Genomic DNA, 22,582 nt, shown 5'->3' with positions numbered 1-22,582 from the left:
ATAATGTGATTTGTTTATTGGTTATGAATTGTTACATTGATCTCTTGGATTGTTAGTGTAAGAAAATAATGGTGGGGATAATAGGCAACAGCAGACAGAATGAGAAGAAAGGGCACTTTTAACCAATTCACACTCGAAGTCCCTTATTTCACAACACAGAAACAAAGAAAACAGAAAAAAAATGTTCCTTTCAAATGATAGAGACAAAAAGAAAGAGAGATTAGACAGATGGATAAATAGATAAATGGATGATAGATCTATGAAGAGAATATTCAGTAAGTATATACTATGTGCTAAAAGCACTAGGTATAATATTAGCCAAAAAAAATAATTCTACCCATAAGAAGCTACTACTAAGAGACAATATAAAGGAAATTGGAACTCTATACTTTCAATATATGCCATACTCCTTGGGAATTTGAAATATATAAGAAACCTTCTTTGCTAGACTGAGAGAAGAAAGAAATGAATCAATACAATTACCTATAACTTCTCTGTATAGGAAGAAAAAAAATTGCCTTAAGATCTTGTTTTCACCAAGATCTTTTTTTAATTCTTTCAACTTTGGCTGTTGACATTTCAGGGATTTTAACTCCAGTCCTCTCTCTGGCTTTTCTGTTTTTGTTTGAATAGGTATTTACCCGGAAGCTTGAGGAAGTAGGACGTGTCTTGTTTCTCATATCCCTCACCCAGAAAATCCCCATTGCTCACAAACAATCCCATGTTTCAATGCTCCAGGAGGATCTTCTGCGCCTTCCTTCCTTCCCTCGAAGTGCTATTGATGCTGAGTTCTCACTCTTCAGTGATCCTCAAGGTACAGGGGAGTCCATTGTATCCTCCTTTTTTCCTGCCTCCCATTAAGGCTCTTGGGATGCTCACTGTCTGTTCAGAATGCATGGTGTATAAGGTTACTTTGTAGAGGAGAAAAGTTGTGTGCCGTAATAAAATGGCGGGTAGGCAATATAGTGAATAGAGTGCTAAGCTTAGAGTTAAAAGACTCATCTTCCTGAATTAAAATCTGGCCTCAGATGTGTAACCCTGGACAAGGCACTAAACTTTATTTACTTCAGTTTCCTCATCTGAAAAATAAGCTAGAGAAAAAAATGGAAAACCATTCCAGAATCTTTGCCAAGAAAACGCAGCTGAACAACAAGAAGCTCTTGCCTTAGATTCAGGTGAAACAAATTTGAATCTCTACTACTAATCAACTAGAAGTGTCTACAGCAAATCAATTCTCTTTGTGCCATCTGTAAAATGGAGAAAATATCATTTGTACTATATTCTTCAAAGGTATGATTGAAGAAAATAGTTTGCAAGTCTAAACATAATTTTTTGGTCCAAACTTGTGATTTCATTGATATTCAAAATCCATGGTAAGGAAACTTTCTGTACTAAAAGACTGGCAACGGTTCTTTAATTTTATAGTCTTAGAGAGTCAACTGAGTCCCTGATAGGGTAAAAGATTTGTCCAGTGGTGCACAAGCACTATATGTCAGAGGTAGACTTTTAACTCAGGTCCTCCTAACTCCAACTCCTGCTAGCTGTCTATACCACCTCCAAAGAACCCCTCTTAAAAAGGATATTTTTTTGAATTGAATAAAAATTCAAATGTTATTGCCTTCTGACGCTGACTCTGCTAATACATTATTCTGTCTCTACTGCTTTCTACAGCTGGAAAGGAGCTATTTGGTCTTGATACTCTTCAAAAGAGTCTATGGATTAAGCTTCTGGAAGAGATGTTTCTAGGAATGCCCAGTGAATTTCCTTGGGGAGATGAAATCATGCTTTTTCTCAATGTGTTTAATGGAGCCTTGATCTTACATCCTGAAGACAGTGCCTTGCTCAGGCAATATGCCGCTACTGTCATTAATACAGCTGTACACTTCAACCATCTTTTCTCTCTCAGTGGATACCAGTGGATCCTCCCTACCATGCTGCAGGTGAGTTTGAAGCTTCTCATCTTTCCCTTTTCAGTTTCAGGAGAGAAAAACATCTTTATTTGATATTCAAACAAGAACTCTGTTCAAGGTTTCCAATTGCTTCACTTTGTTTTCTTGCAATATCATAAGGTTTCTTACAGAGTTCCTCTGATAATCAATCAACAATTTTGTTATTGTTGATTATGTTCCAGACACCATTTTAGGTCTTGCCAAAATATAAAATGGAAAACAAATCCTACTCACAAAGTGCTAACGTTGTAATGGAGAAGTGAGGGGGACATAAGGACCAATATAAATAGAATAGAATAACAACAAAGAGAAAAATATAAATAAATACAAAGTTGAATACATGGTAGTATGAATGGGTAGGTATGAGTAGTTGGGTTTTTTTAAATTTTCAATAATATTTTATTTTCCAAATACATATAAAGATAGTTTCCAACATTTGTTTTGTAAAAGACTTTGTGTTCCAAATTTTTCTCCCTTGTTTCCTTACCTTCTCCATCCCCAAAACAGCAAGTAATTTAATATAGATTAAATATGTACAATTCTTTTAAACATATTTCCATATTTGTCATGTGCAAAAAATCAGACCAAAAGGGAAAGGGCACTAGTAGTTGCGGGATGAAGTAAAACTTTCTTGGTCTCATCTAATTGGATTTCCCACATCCTTAGCTGTATTTTCCTTGATAGAACAGCTTACACTGTTTTTATTTCCCAATTTTAATAAAAATATATTATGAACCCAGGTAACTAGGTAGTATAGTGGAATAAGAAGTGTATAGATAGTACAAGTATTTATTATTCCCATTTTATAAATAAGGAAAAGAAAAGTAATAAACATTTATATAGCACCTACTAAGTAGCAGAGCAGATGGGTGGCACATTTTGTTAAACACCAGACCTAAAGTCAATAAGAATTCAAATCTGTCCTCAGATACTTACTAGCTGTATAACCCTGGGCAAGTCGATTGATCTTGTTTACCTTAGTTTCCTCATCTGTAAAATGAGCTGGTGAAGGAAATAGCAAACCACTCCAGTATTTTTGCCAAGAAAACCCCAGATGGGGTCATGAAAAGTCATATATGACTGAGGAACAACATGTAGCAAGGTACTGTGCTAAGTATGTTGAATAAATATTATCTCATTTAGTCCTCACAACAATCCTGCAAAGTAGGTGCATTTTACAATTAAGGAAACCAAGGTGAACAGGGATTAAGTGACTTGTCCATAGTCATACAATTAATAAGTGTCTTGGAACAGATTTAAATGCATATCCTCCTGATTCTGATCCAGGGCTCCCTCCACTAGCCCAGTAGCTGACTCAGGACTCAAAAAGAGTTAAGTGTCCTAAATTTCACTACTAGAAATTGGCAGAAAAGGGAACAAAATCGTGGTTTTTATGACATTTGATCCAGAGTTCTTTATACTATAAACAGTAATTTGTTACAAGCAATTTTTTTTTGTCCTTTTACTTTACTTAGGTGTATGCTGATTATGAAAGTAACCCACAGCTGCGTCAAGCCATTGAATTTGCATGTCATCAATTCTACATTCTTCATCGAAAGCCATTTGTGCTACAATTGTTTGCTAGTGTGGCACCTCTCCTAGAATTTCCTGTGAGTCAAATTTCTCCCTTTCTTTGATCTATGGGACAAGAGTTAATAGAGGAATTATTTTCTGTTTCATGCAGACAAATACATGTGATCAGCATAGCCTGGCTTTTCTTGTCTCCCATTAGGTTCCAGAAAAGCTGTCTCTCTTGTTTTGTTTTTTACTTTGAAAATGAAAAAATAAGAAAAATGTGTTTCAAGGACCAAGGACTCCAATCCAACTTAAATCATTAACTATTATGAAAAAGGAATTGGTCAAAAAGATGTTTGACTATCCACATTTCTAAAGAAACTTAACTGATAAGATAATCATCACAGTAAAGAGGTTGAAAGAGTTGCGGATCTGCCTTTTCAAACACATGAACTCTTTGTCAAGCAGAGAACAACATTTAAAAGCATTACTGGTTTAGCATGAGTTTATTTGCAAAATATCTCAATAGACAGTGACAAAAATCTATGTACAGTATCTCACAGAACCACAAAACATCAAAAAAAAAAAAGAGTCTTTAGGCATTTTAGAATGAGAATAAAATTAAACCATCCCAAGAGCATTTTGTAGCCATCATGAGAAGCAGGATAACAGATAGATTAGAGGTACAAGAGATCTGCTAATATATTTTCATAGTAATCTATCTTCTCAGGAATTATTGGGAAGCCACATTTTGAATTATATGAAGCAATGGTACTTTCAAATGGGAGAAAAGTAGCTGAATGTGATGATAGAAGATATATGTTCTTGAGACATAATTTAAAAGGAATCTATATCAGTTTTAAAGGCATATCAAAGAGAGGAACATCTTAAAGAATGGAAAAGATATTTAAAAAAAAACCACTGCCTTCTCCTATTCCTAATAAAAAGGACAAAACCAAGAAAACATTTATAGTTACCTATTCGTATTTTTGTAGTCTTATGAGAAACATTTACACATTCATTGAGGAATCTTTGGTAAAAATGTAAGGTAAGTAATAATAGCTGATATTTATGTAGTGTTTATTATATATCAGACACTGTGCTAAGTAATTTACAATTATTATCTCATATAATCCTCACTTTAACCCCACAGGGTAGATGCTATTATTTCCTTCATTTTTCAGATAAGTAAATAAGGCAATCTGATTAAATGACTGTCCAGAATTAAAAAGCCAGTAAGTATGTGAGTCCAGACATGAATTTAGATGTTCCTAACTTTAGGCTCAAGACTCTATCTACTGTCTGTGGATATCACCTGTCTGTCCCATAGAATCATCCTTTATTTATTAATTTCTACCACAGATCACAAATCTATAGTTAGAAACTGGCAAAGGTGTCAAGAATATAAAATTCCTCTTTGTTTATTTTTTATGCTATAATCAATAGATCAGACTGTATTTTCAAAAACTCTCCCCAAACCAGAGAGCTACCATGAACATTATAAAGTTATAAAAGACTCTGATGGATATCACCAAAGAGAAAACTTAATTCAAGAATCCTCTGATTATTGACATCAAGTGAGACATAAAACAAGATCTTCACTCATTGAAGGTCTCATGGAGATTATCTTACATTAAGTTAGAATAAAGGGATTTTCTTTTAATAATTAGACTCTCCTACTGATTTTATTTCACAGATCATATTGCAGAGGCTTCATTGAATTCCCAAATACTCCTTAATTCCTTAATTCAATCCACTACAGTGCAAAAGAGATTAGTCTACAAAGTAGATTAATCTACAAAGTAGATTTAAAAATGCATATTGCTCAGATTTCCCAAATTTAGATGAACAGGTAGACTGATAAGTTTGTCTATATATATATATATATATATATATATATATATAGAGAGAGAGAGAGAGAGAGAGAGAGAGAGAGAGAGAGAGAGAGAGAGAGAGAGAGAGAGAGAGAGAGCCTGGCTAAAAAAACCTGAGTTCAAATTTGGTCTCAGATACATACTAAGTAGACCTGGCTAAATCACTTAACCCTATTTGCCACAGTTTTCTCATCTGTAAAACGAATCAGAAAAAGAAATGGCAAATCACTCCAGTATCTTTGCCAAGAAAACACTAAAAACGGAATCATGAAGAGTCACATACAGCTGAAATGACTGAATAATAATAGTTTAGGTGCTACAGATGTCCACAAGTATGCCCAGCATTTAGAAGAAAAACCAGACTAGGTCATATTTGGGAAACAACTTATTACTTTCAGTACTTGCTGCCCAAAAAGACCATTTCAGCCCTAATATTTTCTTAATGGTTTTAAATGGCAGTGGAACATAAAACACCAGAAACTTGAAGAAATCAAAATTATAGATGACATATAAATGATTCAGATGATGTTGTAAGCCTTAGTAAATTAAAACATTCTTTACCAACATTGTTGTATACCAAAAAGTCAATAAAATACATTATCTAGGACATATATAATTGGAAAAAGAAACAGGTCTTTTTGATGTAGTGAGCATAAAAGAAGGTATATAAGTAGCTTGAGTGCCATACTAGAAACTCACAAATTTAAAAGAATCAGACCAAAGCTTCTAGTATGCTACATGGATCTTGTATGTGCAGTTTATTGCAAGCCATGACCAAGAATGGCACAGAATAAGAAGGGGTAGAGTGAAGTCAATTTACATTAAATTGCAGCTGCGTTGAAGTATTAAGGAATAGTGAGTGAGTAGATGTATTTTTATGTAGGCTTCAAATTGCAAATCAGAATTCAAAATGCAGATCATTCAGGCATTCTTGAACATAAAAGACATTACTGAAAATTACAGATTATTCAAAAGTAGTTAATATAAATTTTTTCTCTCTGAATTAAGTTTCATTTTTTTACAATTATTGAAATCCCTTTTTTTCTCTTATGCTCTTCACACCATTCATTTCCTAGAGATAATGCCCTATCTTTGAGAGGATGAGAAGCAAGATCCAATATCTATGTCTCTTGACACTTTGATGCAGTTACAGTTTCATGTAGATTGTCATCCCCTCATGCCTTCTCGTTCTGTGCAGTTCTTGGACATGGCTTGCAATAATCTGCTCATACAAGATTCATGCAACATACTAGAGACCCTGTTCTGATTCTTTTAAAGTTCTGAGTTTCCAGTATGGCAGTCAGGCTTCCCACATGTCTTCTTTCAAATGAATGGGCATATTGAAAATGCCCATTCCTTTTTCCAGTTATATATATCCTAGATGCCTTTTATTGACTTTTTTTATGCATGTCAATGTTGGTAAATAATGCTTCGATTGACTTAGAACCATAAGGTTAGTGCCCTCTGAGTTACATGTAATTTTGATTCGTTCCACAATTCACAGCTAGTATTAAGAAAATATTGGTGTTGAACTGGTCTTTTTGGACAGCAAGCAGTGATTAGTAGCAATCACTAAAAGTACTGTGCTATTTCCCAAAAGGACCTAGAATTTTTTTAAGAGAAATACATAAAAGAAGAGATGGTAGTTCCCAAGCCATCTTGCTGTTTCATTTCATTTAGAAATAGGTAAGCAAATATGTGGCTTAATTTTTTTTATTTGACATTTGAATTTTGATTAAACTATGCCAACAGAGATTTCAATATGAAGGCAGAAATCCATGTTTTAAAAAAAAATGTCATTTACACAGGATGCAGCCAATAACGGGCCCAGTAAAGGTGTGTCAGCACAATGCCTATTTGACTTGCTGCAGTCTCTGGAGGGAGAAACCACAGATATATTGGACATCTTGGAGTTGGTGAAAGCAGAAAAGCCTCTGAAATCATTAGGTAAAAAGCAAATCTTTTTGAAATTTTTTTCCCCTACAGCATTGAGTTTTTTAAATTTAGATTTGGGCATCAAGACTGCAGGAGACATATAAGCCAATCATATGAATTTACTGGGGACATTCCAACTCTCCTGTATTCTCTTGAATGTCATGAAATATTCCCTGTGCCATAAAAAATGCTTTCTAAACTATACAATTTACTAGGATTACTAGGTAAAATTGCAGCCAATCAAAAACAAAGATCACATTGGATAAAACTTGGTTTCTTTGTCTTTTGAACCATCTTCAAAGTATGTTCTAAGGGAATATCCCTATAAAATATATCTTTGTGACAGAAGAGGCTTCTAAACTTCGATTCATGAATTTGTTTTTAAAATATTTTGATGACCACATTCAACATAATTGGTTTCCTATGTAATCAAATGTATTCTCTGCTCTTAAAAAAATATTTATCTGTGAAGGGGTATATAGTTTTCCAAACTACCAAAGGGATCCATGACACAAAAAAGAGTTAAGAACTCCTGATTCAAGAACATTGTTCACAATAACAGCAATATTATATGATGTTCACCTGTGAATGACCTGTTTTCAAAAATACAATGATCCAAGATAATCCCAGAGAATTCATGATGAAAAATGCTATTCAAATCCAGTTACCTGAATGCAGATCAATTTTACTATTTTCACCCTATGCTTTTGGTTTGTTTCTACTTTCACACATGATTAATATGAAAATGTGTTTTATTTGATTCCACATATGTATTATATATGTGGAATCCATATCAAATTGCTTACTATCTTAGGGAGGATAGAGGTGAGAAACAGTGGGAGAAAATTTGGAACTCAAATTTTTTTTAAATTGAATGTTAAAAACTGTCTTTGTATGTAGTTAAAAGTTGTCTTTATATATTAAAATGCTATTTAAAAAAAAAGTCCTGGTTCAAAGGAAGAAAATTATTTACATTATTTAAAAAAAATCTTCTCTTCTTATCCTTAGTTAAAGAAATAAGTCAGAGTAGAAAATAAATTGCTGATCTTGGAGTAAGAAAAACCTGGAATCAAGACTTCCCTGCAACATGATTTTTATGTGACATTAGGGAAGCCATTTAATTTCCTAATATGATAGGCACCTCTCTAAGAATACAAGTTATTCTTATAACAGATAAGTTGCCAATTTGCATTGGTTCAGGGAATTTCCTACACTGATGAAATAATAAGTACGGAGCCTGCCAGACTTTAGACTTGCAGAATGCACAATGGTGTCATCAATCTTTCATTTCTAATCTAGGGAGAACCAATAATTAAAAATAAAAGAGCACCTAATCTAGCATATTATTAAATTGGTAGGGTGAAGAAATGAAGGAATGTTTTCTTTTAAAGACTAAGACTTAAAAGGGATGTAACATTTAAACACAACTTTGAGATAAATCTTCTGATAGAAAACAAACTCTTCTTTATCACCAAAAGAATTCACTAAATCGGGTTCCTTCAACTTTTGCCCCTTCAGATTTTTGCTATGGGAATGAGGATCTGACTTTCTCTATTAGTGAAGCCATCAAACTCTGTGTGACTGTGGTAGCTTATGCTCCAGAATCATTCCGAAGGTAACAACTGTTCATTGTTATTTCATTGTTCATTCTGTGTTTTGTGCCTGGTGCTAAGGTCACCTGAGGAAGTGGAGGAAGAGAAATGATATAGGAAGCATAATCCTTAGCAAATGGAGTGAAGCCAAGGTTATAATTGAAAACAACAGAAATAATCATTTTGGATTATAAAATGGAGCTCTTACATTTAGATTTTATTGACTTAAAATCTTGTGCACTATATACTAAGGAAATTTTATATATATATATATATATATTTAATCTAATGTCAATTAGGTGAATTATCAAAGACTCTAGTAATACTTCATTCATTTGAATGCCCCTAATTTGAAATTTGGAATAATTAAAATGAAGTGCTTTTATATAGTACGAATAATAGAAATAAGATTACATGGGAGATAATTTTAACATATACAAGAGAAACAACTATTTTAAGAAAACATACATATTAGCCTACAGAAACATCCATTCACATACAAATAATTAATATGCTTATAAAAAAGCAATACTGACTATTTACTTTAAAAGATCTCTAAGAACAAAGTAATGATTTGAATGAATGGGCTATGGCAACCCAATTTGAGTTACTACATGTACTTCAGAAAAAATGGGACTATATTATACTTTTTATAGATTATGAAGGACATCTTAATCAGAAATTATTTTTGTTCCAAGTCCAAAAAGTTGAACATTTACTTAGGAAAGTATCTGTATTTGAATATCATCTTTCTGAGCTTCCTTTTACATACTTTCCAACTCTATGGCCTATTACTCTCCATGTTTATCTCTGCCTCTTTTCCTTCTCCTCATCAGTTCAACTCCTTTTTCATTTCATTTGCTTCTCTATCCAGCCTTCACACATGCCATGAAACATCGCTCTTAATGCTATACTCATCAACAATCCCCATCAAATGAACAACTTCTACTCCTACATAACAAAAATATGATTTAGACCTAATGTCTTGGGTAATATTTTGTGTTTTTTTCTTGGTCTCATAGCATCAAAACTACATTATAAGTCATTAATTTCTCTTGTGAAATCAGAGTAGCCAGTTTTAGTCACAAGCAGTGTCAATAAAATAATGCTGAATTGGTTCAAAAATATTTATTTATGTAAATGCATAGAGTCATAGCTATAAAGGTTGTATATATTATAAGAAGCAGCGGAAAGAACATTGATTCTAGAGTCAGGGACATGATTCTAATTCATATGATCACAGTGATGCTTTTTAGGTATGTGACCTTAAACAAGTCACAATCTACCTGGGCCTCAATTTCCATATCTGTAAAATATATGAGCTTGGATTAAACATCCCTTGAGTTTTCTTCCAACTCTAGATCTATGATCCTAAAAAGGAATTACTAGGGATCCTTAGACTACATAATTCTTGTATATTCTATTTTCCCATGACTTTAACTAAAACAGGTGTATGAAAACAGGATGTAAACTGTGATTTATTTTTGTTTTGATGAAGTCTTCAGATGCTCATGGTCTTAGAAGCCTTAGTTCCATGTTACCTACAAAAGTTAAAAAGGCAGACGTCCCAAGTGGAAACAGTACCTGCTGCCCGAGAGGAGATTGCAGCCACGGCTGCTCTGGCGACATCCTTGCAGGCCCTCTTATACAGTGTGGAAGTTCTCACCAGGTAATCCCATTGACAGCAAGCCTTAAATCATGTTAACAGTAGGTTAAAAAAAAAAAAAATTTGCCATGAGGCAAGTAGGCAATGCAGTGAATAGAGAGCTGGTGTTGAGTTAGGAAAATCTGAGTTCAAATCAAGCTTCAGACACTTCTTAATTATTGATCCTGAGCAAGCCATTTTCTGTTTCCTCTTATATAAAATCAAATGGACAAGAATATAGCAAACCACTCCAGTATCTTTGCCAAGAAAACTCCACAGACATGTTCATGGGGTCACGAACAGTCAGACATGACTGGAAAACAACAATACAAATGCTCAAGATTCGAAAACAAAACACAAACCAGGATTCATTTCCAAATATCCAAATTATTGAAAACTTGGGCTTTAATTATTCATGATTATAATTTTTTTCTTCAACTATTTAAATGAATTAAAATTTACTCAAGTGTCTTGATGGCTTGGAGATATTCCTAGATTTATAGAGGTTATACCAGCAGAATGGCAATTTATATGTATGCATAAAAAGGGAAATGAACATGACATAAAATAGACTTTAAAAGCTGTGTGCATCCATGCATACACAACACACACACACACACACACAAAGACATGCGCATATAAGATCATTGTCTTTCCCTATTGATGTATCTTTTTTATCCTTAAGGTTTCAATTCAGAAGAAAATCTTATCTAGGTTTTCTATTTACTTAAAAATACTATTAAAAAAATACTTTTAAATAAATAGTAGATATGAAATAACTAAGTGGGCATCATTACCTAATGCCTAAAAATGCCTAGATTGTTGATTTATTACCATTTTAGAGATTCATGTGGTCCCATTTCTTTTCAATATGTCCTAAAAAAGAGAGAAATAATTGACCATATGGTTTCTGATGGTTCTATCCTGACTTATTATTCTGTAATCATTTGTTAAGACAAGTAGAAGAGCTGAGTGTGGAATGGATGACTAGAGTCTCCTACACATATTTTCTATTTCTGGTCTAGAGTCACTAAATTTGGAGTTTCTGTAGATTTTAATTTTTAGCTCTGAAACCTCTTAGATAACATTTCAGAGTCATTTATAAAAATTTCACTAATTGTTTTAAAAATTCACTATTGATGGGGCAGCTAGTTGGTGTAGTGGATAGAGCACTAGTCCTGAAATCAGGAGGATCTGAATTCAAATCTGGACTCAGACACTTAACACTTCCTGGCTGTGAGACTCTGGGCAAGTCACTCAACCCCAATACCCCAGTTGCCTCAGCAAAAATATAAATAAATAAATAAAGATAAAAAAATTCACTATTGTTTTAATAATCATGGTTTAAAATTGAACCTAAACAACATATTTGTAAAAATTACAGAATTCTCATATCATCTTGCCAGTGTGGAAATAAAGGCTAACAATAATTCACATTTATGTAGTACATTAAGGTTTTCAAAATGTTTTTATTCTAGACTGTGAAGTAGTATAGTAAATATTGTTTCTATTCTATAGATAAGGAAACTGAGGTTCTAGAAGGTTATATGACACTTATCTTTGATCTGGTAAGTGAATGAGTCCTAATATAGGTCATCTGAGAGTGCTTAATTGGAGTTAGAGAACCCAGGTTCAAATCCCATTTTGGCTACTTACATTCATATACCTGTGAATAAGTCACTTGACTTCTCTGAGATTCAGTTTCCTCATTTGTCAAAAAGAAGGAGATGGGAATTAAATGTCTGCTAAGATTTCTTCTAGCTCAAGTCCATGATCTTATAGGTTTATCTCAAGTCTAGAACACTATCTACCATAACCAGATTGTTTCTTGGATGTAGATATCACTCACTGTGGCTTGATCCTTTTGTAGACCCATGACAGCCCCTCAGATGAGCAGGTGTGATCAAGGCCATAAAGGGACCACTACGGCTAACCACACTATGTCATCTGGAGTGAATACAAGGTAATTTTCAGTAATTTATTCTTCTACTTTGTTTCTACCAATCTTGCTCATTGTCACAAAGTAATTGGTTCATTCTAAATTATAGACTGCTGCTCATTGAAGGAGAGTTCTTGGCACATAGTAGCTATATAATCAATACTTATTAAGTCCACAGGACTTTCATAAATGCACATGAATGAAATGAGCTAGATGGTTAATGTGTCTCTTTTCTAGATGCATTTTTCTTGCCTCTCATAGGGAGAGATTAAGAAACACGAAGGTGATGCCCAATTCTACTCACTGCTAAGTATAATTAATTCCTTAATGTCAGTGGGCAGATTAACCACATTTTACTTTGTCCAAATAATGATTTAACTTCTTAAAGCCTGCTTTCAAGTTTATTGGCCAATTTGCACTTTATTTAAATATTTTGTTGATACCTCAGACAGTCATACCACTGACCCATCTGTTGGTGTTTTGGTATATTTTTTTTCCCTGACATCTTTTTTGATCTTTTAAAATCCTTTGAGTTTCAGATAATCTGATTAATGTGAGCAGTCCTCTCTTATTGGATCTAATCAAGTGATATATTTGGGGAAGAAGGTGTTCCCCAGGAGAACAAATCAGGGGAAATAGAATAGGACCATTGGAAGAGTGTGTTCCCCAGGATGTCAGTAACCTGGAGGAAAGCCCTTACCAACTAAAGCAAATTATGGTTTGTCCATTTCTCCTCCTTAAAAAAAAAAGACAATTATTTAGAAAGGTCTATCTTTTCCAGCATGAAGAAGGTGGCAAGGGAATGAAAATAAAAGAAATGCAAAATTCTCTAGATCTCTCATAAGTCATATTTTCATCATCAGAGGTTTTTAAATGGAGAACTGGAAAGACCTCATTGGCCATATCTATTCTAACCTCCTAAATAAGGTACCAGACATGAAATCAGGAAAACTTGGTTCCAAGTTCTATTTCGGATATTAACTGTGCCCTGAGGAAGTCACTAGAGTATTAGACTTGGTGACCTTAGGATCCCTTTCTGCTTGAAATCTATGATCCTATGATCTCTCATTTTATAAATGAGGAAACTGAAGACCAAAGACTAAATGTCTTTCCTAAGGTCATCCTTGGTACAAACATCAGTGGAATGATTTAGACCCAGGTTCCCTACCTTCAATGTCAATGAGCTCTCCATTGTTCCAAGCTGCCTCCATGTATGACTACATTATTCTGTATGACAAAATTATTATGCACAGTTAATTTTCTAAATTAACTCGATGCAGCTAGGTGGTGCAGTGGATAGAGCACCAGCCCTGAAGTCAAGAGAACCTGAGTTCAAATCTGATCTCAGACACTTAACACATCCTGGCTGTCTGACTCTGGGCAAGTCACTTAACCCCAATTGCCTCAGGGGAGAAAATGGCAAATAAACATTATATACTCCTACATCTAAACATAAATATAAAAACACAACTATAAAACATAAATGATATTTAAATTAAGTGATATTTTAGATTATTCAAAACTCTGACCTATTTATTAATATGAACGATTAAAAGTTAACTATAATTTAAATAATATTTTCAGGAAATATTTTCAGAAATTCTGGATAAACACAATTTTGAAGGCTTTATTAAGGGAGAAAGATTTCCTCAGATATCTCTATTATCAGCTGGTGAATAAAATGTCTCTAAAGCAATTTTCTTTCCCTAGTCCACTGAAAAATAGAAGATCTTGTAATAAATTTTTGTTTTATATGTACTTTATTTGCAAAATATCTCAAATGCCCTTCCCTCTAGCTAAAGTTTCCTATACCTATTTATTTTCAGAAAGTGCAGACCTAATAAAACAGACAGATATTGTTGTAGTTACCATCTATAATCCCCAAATGAGGTTGTTTTAATCTTACTTAGATTTACTACATGTGTCATTATGTGTCTTGACAGAGATATGTTCACTGATGAAATTCTAAGCTGCTGCATATTGTTTGAATAATGATTCAGGCTACATTTTTCACTTGGCAGGTACCAGGAGCAAGGAGCGAAGCTACACTTTATCAGGTACAGTAAGACTTGTGTCCTATCTCACCTCTCTCTGCCATCACAGGATGAACTCTGAACTATATTGCAGTACAGCGGATAACTGAGGCAAGGTAACACCTTTTCTGGTTAAGCCCATGGAAGGTGTCTAAGCAAGGAAGACTAACAGAACTTCTTGGGTTGGAGTGACCCTCATCCCCTTAGCTTTTTCACTTATTTTGCTCTTGCAGAAAGGTTATCGCTTTACAATTATTGTCTCAGATGTGAGAGTTCAGCAGGAGAGGTTCTTGCAGCTGCCTGACCCACAAAGTTCATCCCACTCTGCCAACCTTTTTTAAAATTCTTATTATTCCCCAGGGAAAACCTACACTTATTGGAGGAAGGGCAGGGTCTTCCCCGAGAGGAGCTGGATGAACGAATTGCTAGAGAGGAGTTCCGGAGACCTAGAGAATCCCTACTAAATATTTGCACTGAGTTTTATAAACACTGTGGACCAAGATTAAAGATCTTACAGAACTTGGCAGGCGAGCCTCGAGTCACTGCCTTGGAGCTACTAGATGTTAAATCTCATATGAGGTACTATCCTTATTGTCAAGTTAGCTATGGGTCTGGGGGGGGGGGGGTATGTGAAACTTCAGAGTGAAGTAAAAATATGATTTATTGTCTTTCATGAGTAGATTTGATGGGAAAATCTTATTGTTTGGGACACTGGTTCTCTTGCTAAACTCTTTATGAAATTATGCTTTATCCCAGCAAAATGGGAAGATTCCTGCATTGGGAAAACAACATATGAGCTGGGGACAAACAGACAATCAAGACCCATATTTTTTATCAATGAATATAGAAAAGTAAAGTGCACAAACTGATGAGGTTTTTCTAGATTTCACATTCATCATCATAGTCAGTGCTCTGAAGGAGCATATATATGTATGTATATAAAATCAAAATTCTATTGTTTATAAAAATCATCAAAACTATATTAATGACCAAACTTTAATTCTCAATGTCTTCTGAAAATTACTACATAGGTTTTAGTGGCCCCAGACTAATGCATTATGGTACATTAAAGAATCACATGTGAAAATACTTTGAAAAACATAAACTTGTTAATTTCAAAAAAAAATTATTCATCATTACATTTATAGATGTACTTTATAGTAGATCTAATTGTTTTGAATCTCTTTCATTGATATTCTAGAATTGTGAATGTCACAAAGACAGAAGTGCAGAGTGACTGGAGCAAAAGAAGAGAGATTATGAGGCTTAAAATAAGAATTCATGAGTATTGAAATTTAGATTTCCTATATAATATACATGTAATTTCTTCAGTTCCATCTGTAATATCTAAATGAGTCATATTTAATATTAAACAGCCAAGCAAGGATTCTTATATTGAGATCCTATAATTCATTAAAACTAAGCTTATTACGATTCAGCTTTGGTAGGCTAGAGAAGGAGACTTTTGTGACATCAGTATCTCTAAATAACCATTTTGTGGCAATCTAAAGTAGAAGAAAGTTATAAAGAACTGGGGGAGGGACAAGAGAAATCATATGAGAGCACAATGAAATATAACTCTTAGGAATGGTGTAAGATGATTTAGCTGAACGATGATATTATATCAGAAGTGCATGTGGGTTATATGGTGGCTGAATTTGAGCCAGCTTCTTAAGGAATTTGCTGTCACTTTAAAAAAAGCTTAGTGGATCGATGGTAGCCTAAACAGAGTGAAAATATATGATGTGAATCTATTAGGTCAATGAGTATTCACATTTTCACACAATGTAGAACACTAGAGTTAGAGTCAAAAGAGAGCTTTGAGATCATTTATTCCAATACCCTCATAATGCAGAGGAGAAAGCAAATCTCAGGGAAGCACTTTGGCCAAAATCACATAGGTCATCCATCAGTAGCAGAGATAAGGTTGAAAGTCAGGTCATATTGACTCCAAATATGATATTCTTTCCATTAACACCTACAACTGGGGCACATGTCCCATTAGACATGGTCTCTGTTCTAAAGGAACTTATCCAATATAATTAAGGCAATACCTCAAAAAGCAATAGAATTTGCAGACACTGAAATTTTCAATCAGAAATAAAATTCCATGTGCCCTGAATGGGGATAGATCACATGTCTCCTCATCCATGTCTATGCATCTAAGGCCTAATACCCTCTATATCATTTAAACTTAAAGACATACACCATTCTGATAGGAAAATTAATTATTTGATTTGAAACTCAAAACATATTATGTCTTGAAACATGCCTAAGGTCTGAAAAAAAAAAAAAGGCAGTGATCCTAATGAAAAGAAAATCTAATAGATATTCAGAGAGCTTCCTTTCACTGCTATATTCTATTTCCTTATAGGTTTTTTGGTTTGTTTTTGAATGTTCTAGGTTTCATTCTTAGATAGTAATGAGAATAGATACTTCTTTTCCCAATAAATAATTTTGTTTTTTTTCTGTGGAGAAAAAAAGTAATTGCAAACTTGTCAAAAAGTTTAAATAATTAGAATTTTGTGCATATTACTTTTTTATAAGTAATCATTATTGATCCAATATACAGAAATATATTTATTTATTTTAAAAGTGACTTCCAGGAATCATTATTCATAGCTTGGCCTCAAAAAAGTTGTAGATTAAGAAAGATTTGCCTTTGCCATTCTTTCCTTCTTTACTCCTTTTTTTCTTTCAAGCTCAGTCTCACCCTTACTCCTTCAACTCCTACCTAATTATCAAGTTTTTCCATGATCACATTCCATGTATATGACTCCTCCCATACAGCTTCGATCTTTCCTGGTCACCTTCCTATCAAAATTTGTCTGTCCTATTCATCACTTGTCAAGGAAAAAATTTCTTATCTAGTCACACATACTATTTATGTTTAATAGTGATAATATGTATAAAAGAGGTCTTTAGTAATTCTAAAGTATTAGATATGTAGAAATTTTTAATATTATGCATGTTCACTCTTAGTAATAGTCTTTGAGTAATTTTAGGATGACCATTTATCAGGTAGATGCTAAAGAGACTCAAATCTCTCACCTAAAGGTTTGACCAACTGGCCCCTGAGACTATTTTCAACTCTAGAAGATTATTATTTTATAACTTGTAAGAAAAATATTGAAGAATGAGGGATTAAGGTAAAAAAACAAGGCAATTTATTTCCCCTCAGTTCATATTATGTAGGTGACTGCCTACTCCACCTATGACTAATACCAACTATAATTATTGAATAAAATTCCTCACATAAAATTAAGAAAAGTTTCATGGACATGACCCTTAGCTGGCCTTTGAAAGGACTTCAACAGACAATGATGAAAAAATGAGGAAAGTAGAATATATTCCAGAGACATTCTTTCAAAAGTGATATGAGTTCAGACAATGAGAAATAGTTCATGATAGAATCATTATAATAGTATCAACAGGAAAAGGAGAAGATAAGGCTACAAATGTATGTTGGAGCTGCCCTAGGGAAAGTCTTAAATGCCAAACAAAAGTAAATTAGGCTTAGTTTGGCAATATTACCAACTACATCGGTAACACTACAAAATCCTAGTATGGACTTTGCAAAAAAAAAAAATTCAGTAATGTTCAGCTATAGTTTCATCTTTTGTTTTTCATTTGATTCAGATTGCGTAAATTTAATAATTCATTCATACTAATCAGAATGTTGAGTTACCCAGAAAGCAAATTGTCAATCACTTTGGAGAATAAGAATTTGCTATACATTAAATTATATATGCTTATTCTTTGAACATGATTTTTTGCCTAATGAAAAGCAATGTTATACAAGAACATGAATGTGAATTTTGTACATATTTATATGTACATGCCTATATACTCTTATAGTTATGATCATATGTATATTGTTTCCTGATTATTGGAAAACTCTAGAAAAACTGAAAATGCACAATCCTACAAATTGAGAGTATAAGATGGGATATTGTTAGTTCATTTAGACCACTCATGAAAAAAGTGAGTGTTCCTGAAAAGTGGGCAGTTTTCATGCTGCTCTATAGAAAAAAACATTGTAGAATCCCATGCTTCTTCTTAATGGGCAATAATTTTAGGTTGGCAGAAATTGCACATTCCCTTCTGAAGCTGGCACCTTATGACACTCAGACGATGGAAAGCCGGGGGCTCCGACGATATATTATGGAGATGCTACCAATCACTGATTGGACTGCTGAAGCAGTGAGACCTGCTCTTATCCTCATCTTAAAGAGATTGGATCGTATGTTTAATAAAATTCACAAGATGCCTACCTTGAGGTGAGCAGGTACAATGGAAACAAATATTTAAGTCTGTCTCTAGTGTTACAAGCATTGATGTTCAACCATGTCATTTTATTGATGTTGATGTACTGCACTGTATTGAAACAAAGGGTCAAATGTAATATTGCTAGTCTTTTATCATATGCTGTTATTTCTACAATTGCCTTAGTGACAGGTTCTCATTTGCAGTGATGGGGGAGAAATTTCTTAAAGAAGGAAAAGTGGTAATCTTGAAATCTATTTTCTTTACATATTATTAGTACAAAGAAAGCAAATTTTAGAGAAATGAAGTGCACTATATACAAAATTAAACTACTAAATCCTACATTGAATATGTGTACCTTTAACCATCTTAATAAAGCTAATCTAAAATTACAACCTTAAGGTGCCAGTTCAGTTTTGAAAACAATAGACATTATTAAACCCTTACTCTGTGTAGACCTTTGTTAGGTACTGGAAAAGGCATAGAGATCAATGAGAAATAATATCTTCCTTTAAGGAACTTCCAGCCTAATTGGAATGGTGAGACAATTTGGCAATAGTAGGTAAAAGGGAATGATTCATTGGGAACTTTCAGTGTGAAAACTCACTCTTCTAAAGCAGCTCAAGCATCTCCTGAGCAATTTATGGTCTTAGGAGTTACCTGAGGCTCTGAGAATTTAAATGATTTTCCCAAAGTCACATAAGCAGGATAACTCAGAGACAGAGCTTGAACTCAAATCATTTTAACTCCAAGGTCATCTTTCTCTCTCATCCACTACACTACCCTACATATGGTTTAATATGAATACTAACTATAATACAAAAAAAAATCAATCGTGATACAAATAAGAATAAAGTTCCATGAGATCAGATAAGGAAAGGATCACTGCAAATTGGGAAGATCACTTCCAGTAGTGAGGAATATTTGATCTTTATAAGAACTCTCCGAGCAAATTTAGTGAAAGTATTGAATGTGTTATACCAAATGATAATATAGGGTGCCCCAAAAGTCTTAGTGCAGTTATAAGCTTGTAAAATAATACATGAAGACAGTTTCACCCTTAGAAATCGTAACAAATACTTTGTCCTTTGAAAAATTAATTCCTTTTGTGGAATTAATATGTCTGCTACCAAACCAACTGGAAATCGAATTCTTCTGAATAATCCTATACCTTCAAGTGCTGAGAGTTCATTTAATCAAGCAATGCGTCAATCGGGTCTGGCAAGCCAGCGTCATGATTAGCATGGAAATCATCCTGCCGATTTGGAAAAGCTTAATTTAATTTAGTGGATGCATTTCTCCTCCTTTCCAATTAAATAAAGTCTTGCTCAAAATTTAGTGATTTTTTTCACGTTCCTCCCATTCTCTGGAATTACTCCAATTCAAGCTGAGTCACTCCTTTATTTAGGTAAATTTTAGGATGTTCTGCATTTTCAGAAGAAAAAACCAAAAACTTTTCCTAGTCTTTGTTGGTAACATCAATTTGGACATTTTCTTTACCTATTATACCCCTTCCTATCTCACCTTTTTGATCCTCACACTTTACTTATTGGAATAGCTAGAGTAGAATTGGTTTGTTTCATAAAACCAATAATACCAATTCTTAAATCACTTACTGGGTTTTTCCCCCTATGGGTCCTATTAACCCACTGTTGTCTCAGCTTCCCCCCAGGACCTGTAAGAGATGAAATTGACTGTGTTGGTTTTGTGAGCCCCTAGAATGCTTTGGCTTTCACAGATGTCAGTAGACATTTCCTGACTTATCAGGCAGCCAAATGATGCTCTGATTATTTAAAGAAGAAAAGACAGGTCATATAACCCCACTTCATGGAAACCTCTGAAACTGATGTTAGCTTTAGCAAAGTCAAAATCCATTTATTTTACTAGTGTCAAAGTAAAAAATAAAAAGACTAAATTCTCATTTCTGGGGCACCATGAAGATTAGGCTTAACAAAACCAAACAAACCCAAAAAACCTGCATGAAGAAGTCATTTTGTATAACTTACACCTTCCCATTCAGTCTAAGCAACCCCCATCTTCCCCAAAATTAATTTTAGGAAGGCCAAAAAAGAATAGTTCTCAAGTTAACTGCCTTTGAATATGATCTTCATTGTAGCAGGAGCTAATGTATGCCCAAATACACAATCCCCTGATGTACTATTGGCATCTATCCACATGCCATCTGACAAGACTGGTTCAGAAATATAACATACATTCAGATAATTCCCCTACAATGACTCATTCTATGATGGGTTCTCCATGATGACATTCTTAGGACCCTCTTTCAGAACAAAATAGTAAGAACTTAATATGAAACCCATTCATCATCTTTGTTTTTTCTTCAATAGATTTTGTGTCTTTAGTCAAGTGAGGCAGGAGTGCCTCTGCTACGTTTCCAATATCTTCTTCCCCTCCCAGTGTGCTCTGTACTTTTGGAACAACATGGGTAAAATCCATCCCGTGTGATGCACTTTGTTGTCTCAGACACCCATCCTGTCTTAAAATGTCTCCTCCTCCCGTCAGAACCACTGTGTCGCATTCACTTTGTCTCCAAGCATCTTAGAAAGAAGAACAAGCAGCTAATGGCACCTACTGTTGTATTCCAGGCGACAGGTTGAGTGGGAGCCTGCCAGCAATTTGATTGAAGGGGTTTGTTTGACACTTCAGAGGCAGCCAATCATATCCTTCCTGCCTCACCTTAGGTCTCTGATCAATGTCTGTGTCAATCTGGTGAGTAGCCAAGTGGCAATCTTATGAAACTTTACTAAACTTCACTCTGCTATTGACTTCTTTGGACTGAAGATTACAGATCAATCACTTTGCCCACCCCTGCCCATCCATGTAAGCAGACTGCTCAGATGACACTGTAAATGATGAGGTCCATTTTCAAAGTAGTGCATGGGGAGATGCTGGGACTGATCCCTCTGGTAATGGGTTTCAGGTATGTTGCTTCCCACGCACTACTTTGAACTTCTGCCTCAGTATGTTGAGCTGAGAGTTGAGGGCTGCGAGTTGGAGAGTGGGGTGGTGGAGACCGCACAACTGGCTAATATTAGGATCAGAAGGGATACGTCAAATCCCCAGAGAAATACTTCTGGGGAGAAAAGTACAAAATGGCACTATGAGTTGGCCAGGTTAAGATATATATGAATGAAACCAATTAATCTACCATTTAAATAATATCCAGAGTCTGGTCCTGAGGTTTTGTGCAATGTGTAGATGCCATGTTAGAGCATTTCATCAGATAAAAGCACATTAGATTAGCTTGTTGCTTAATTTGTAGAGTAATCAATTCTGTATCACTGGAATGCCTGATGCAAATAGATCAGTTGCCATTATCATCGTCATCAGCACATTCACCACAAAATATATTTTGAATAGCTTTTAATGAAGGAGTAAGTATGTTCAATCTCCTCATTATGAATAATGAGATAGTTTTACAATTCATATCTCATTGTATATTTAGTTGGATCTAAACATTGTACAATACTCAAGATGCGACTGAATGGAATAAATGGACCAGACTCCAGATATTACACACCATAAGAAGAAAGCAAGAGAAAATATTAAAAGCAAAATGTCCAACCTTGTAATTATATTTTTCCAATGAATTTAACCCTTCAATTGTAGCTGCATGAAAATGCAATTGTCAAGGCTGGTCATGTGCTCTGTTTGTATTTCAGGTGATGGGAGTAGTAGGACCTTCCAGTGTTGCTGATGGATTACCCCTTCTTCATCTCAGCCCTTATCTCTCACCACCTCTGCCCTTCAGCACAGCTGTTGTCCGGCTTGTAGCATTGCAGATACAGGTGTGACTGCCTGGCCTGTTGTCAG

The 22,582-nt window shown here is 34.4% G+C and overlaps 1 protein-coding gene across 1 annotated transcript in view; it reads left to right on the top strand.

Moving 5' to 3' along the window:
- The window catches only part of UNC80 (unc-80 homolog, NALCN channel complex subunit), a 228,787-nt gene that overhangs the window by 169,043 nt on the left and 37,162 nt on the right, over nucleotides 1–22,582 (top strand). The window contains exons 43-54 of the mRNA XM_051983635.1: nucleotides 634–814; nucleotides 1,672–1,940; nucleotides 3,425–3,559; nucleotides 7,147–7,285; nucleotides 8,792–8,888; nucleotides 10,364–10,534; nucleotides 12,381–12,473; nucleotides 14,471–14,506; nucleotides 14,843–15,061; nucleotides 18,562–18,762; nucleotides 21,355–21,478; nucleotides 22,432–22,557. Coding sequence (XP_051839595.1) covers nucleotides 634–814; nucleotides 1,672–1,940; nucleotides 3,425–3,559; nucleotides 7,147–7,285; nucleotides 8,792–8,888; nucleotides 10,364–10,534; nucleotides 12,381–12,473; nucleotides 14,471–14,506; nucleotides 14,843–15,061; nucleotides 18,562–18,762; nucleotides 21,355–21,478; nucleotides 22,432–22,557 — 1,791 coding nt within the window. The remainder of the gene's footprint in view (nucleotides 1–633; nucleotides 815–1,671; nucleotides 1,941–3,424; nucleotides 3,560–7,146; nucleotides 7,286–8,791; nucleotides 8,889–10,363; nucleotides 10,535–12,380; nucleotides 12,474–14,470; nucleotides 14,507–14,842; nucleotides 15,062–18,561; nucleotides 18,763–21,354; nucleotides 21,479–22,431; nucleotides 22,558–22,582) is intronic.

Source organism: Antechinus flavipes, chromosome 3, assembly GCF_016432865.1.
Source record: "Antechinus flavipes isolate AdamAnt ecotype Samford, QLD, Australia chromosome 3, AdamAnt_v2, whole genome shotgun sequence".
Classification (NCBI taxonomy): Eukaryota; Metazoa; Chordata; class Mammalia; order Dasyuromorphia; family Dasyuridae; genus Antechinus; species Antechinus flavipes.
The sequence above is the reverse complement of the archived record's forward strand: the minus strand, read 5'-3'. Positions and strand labels throughout refer to the sequence as shown.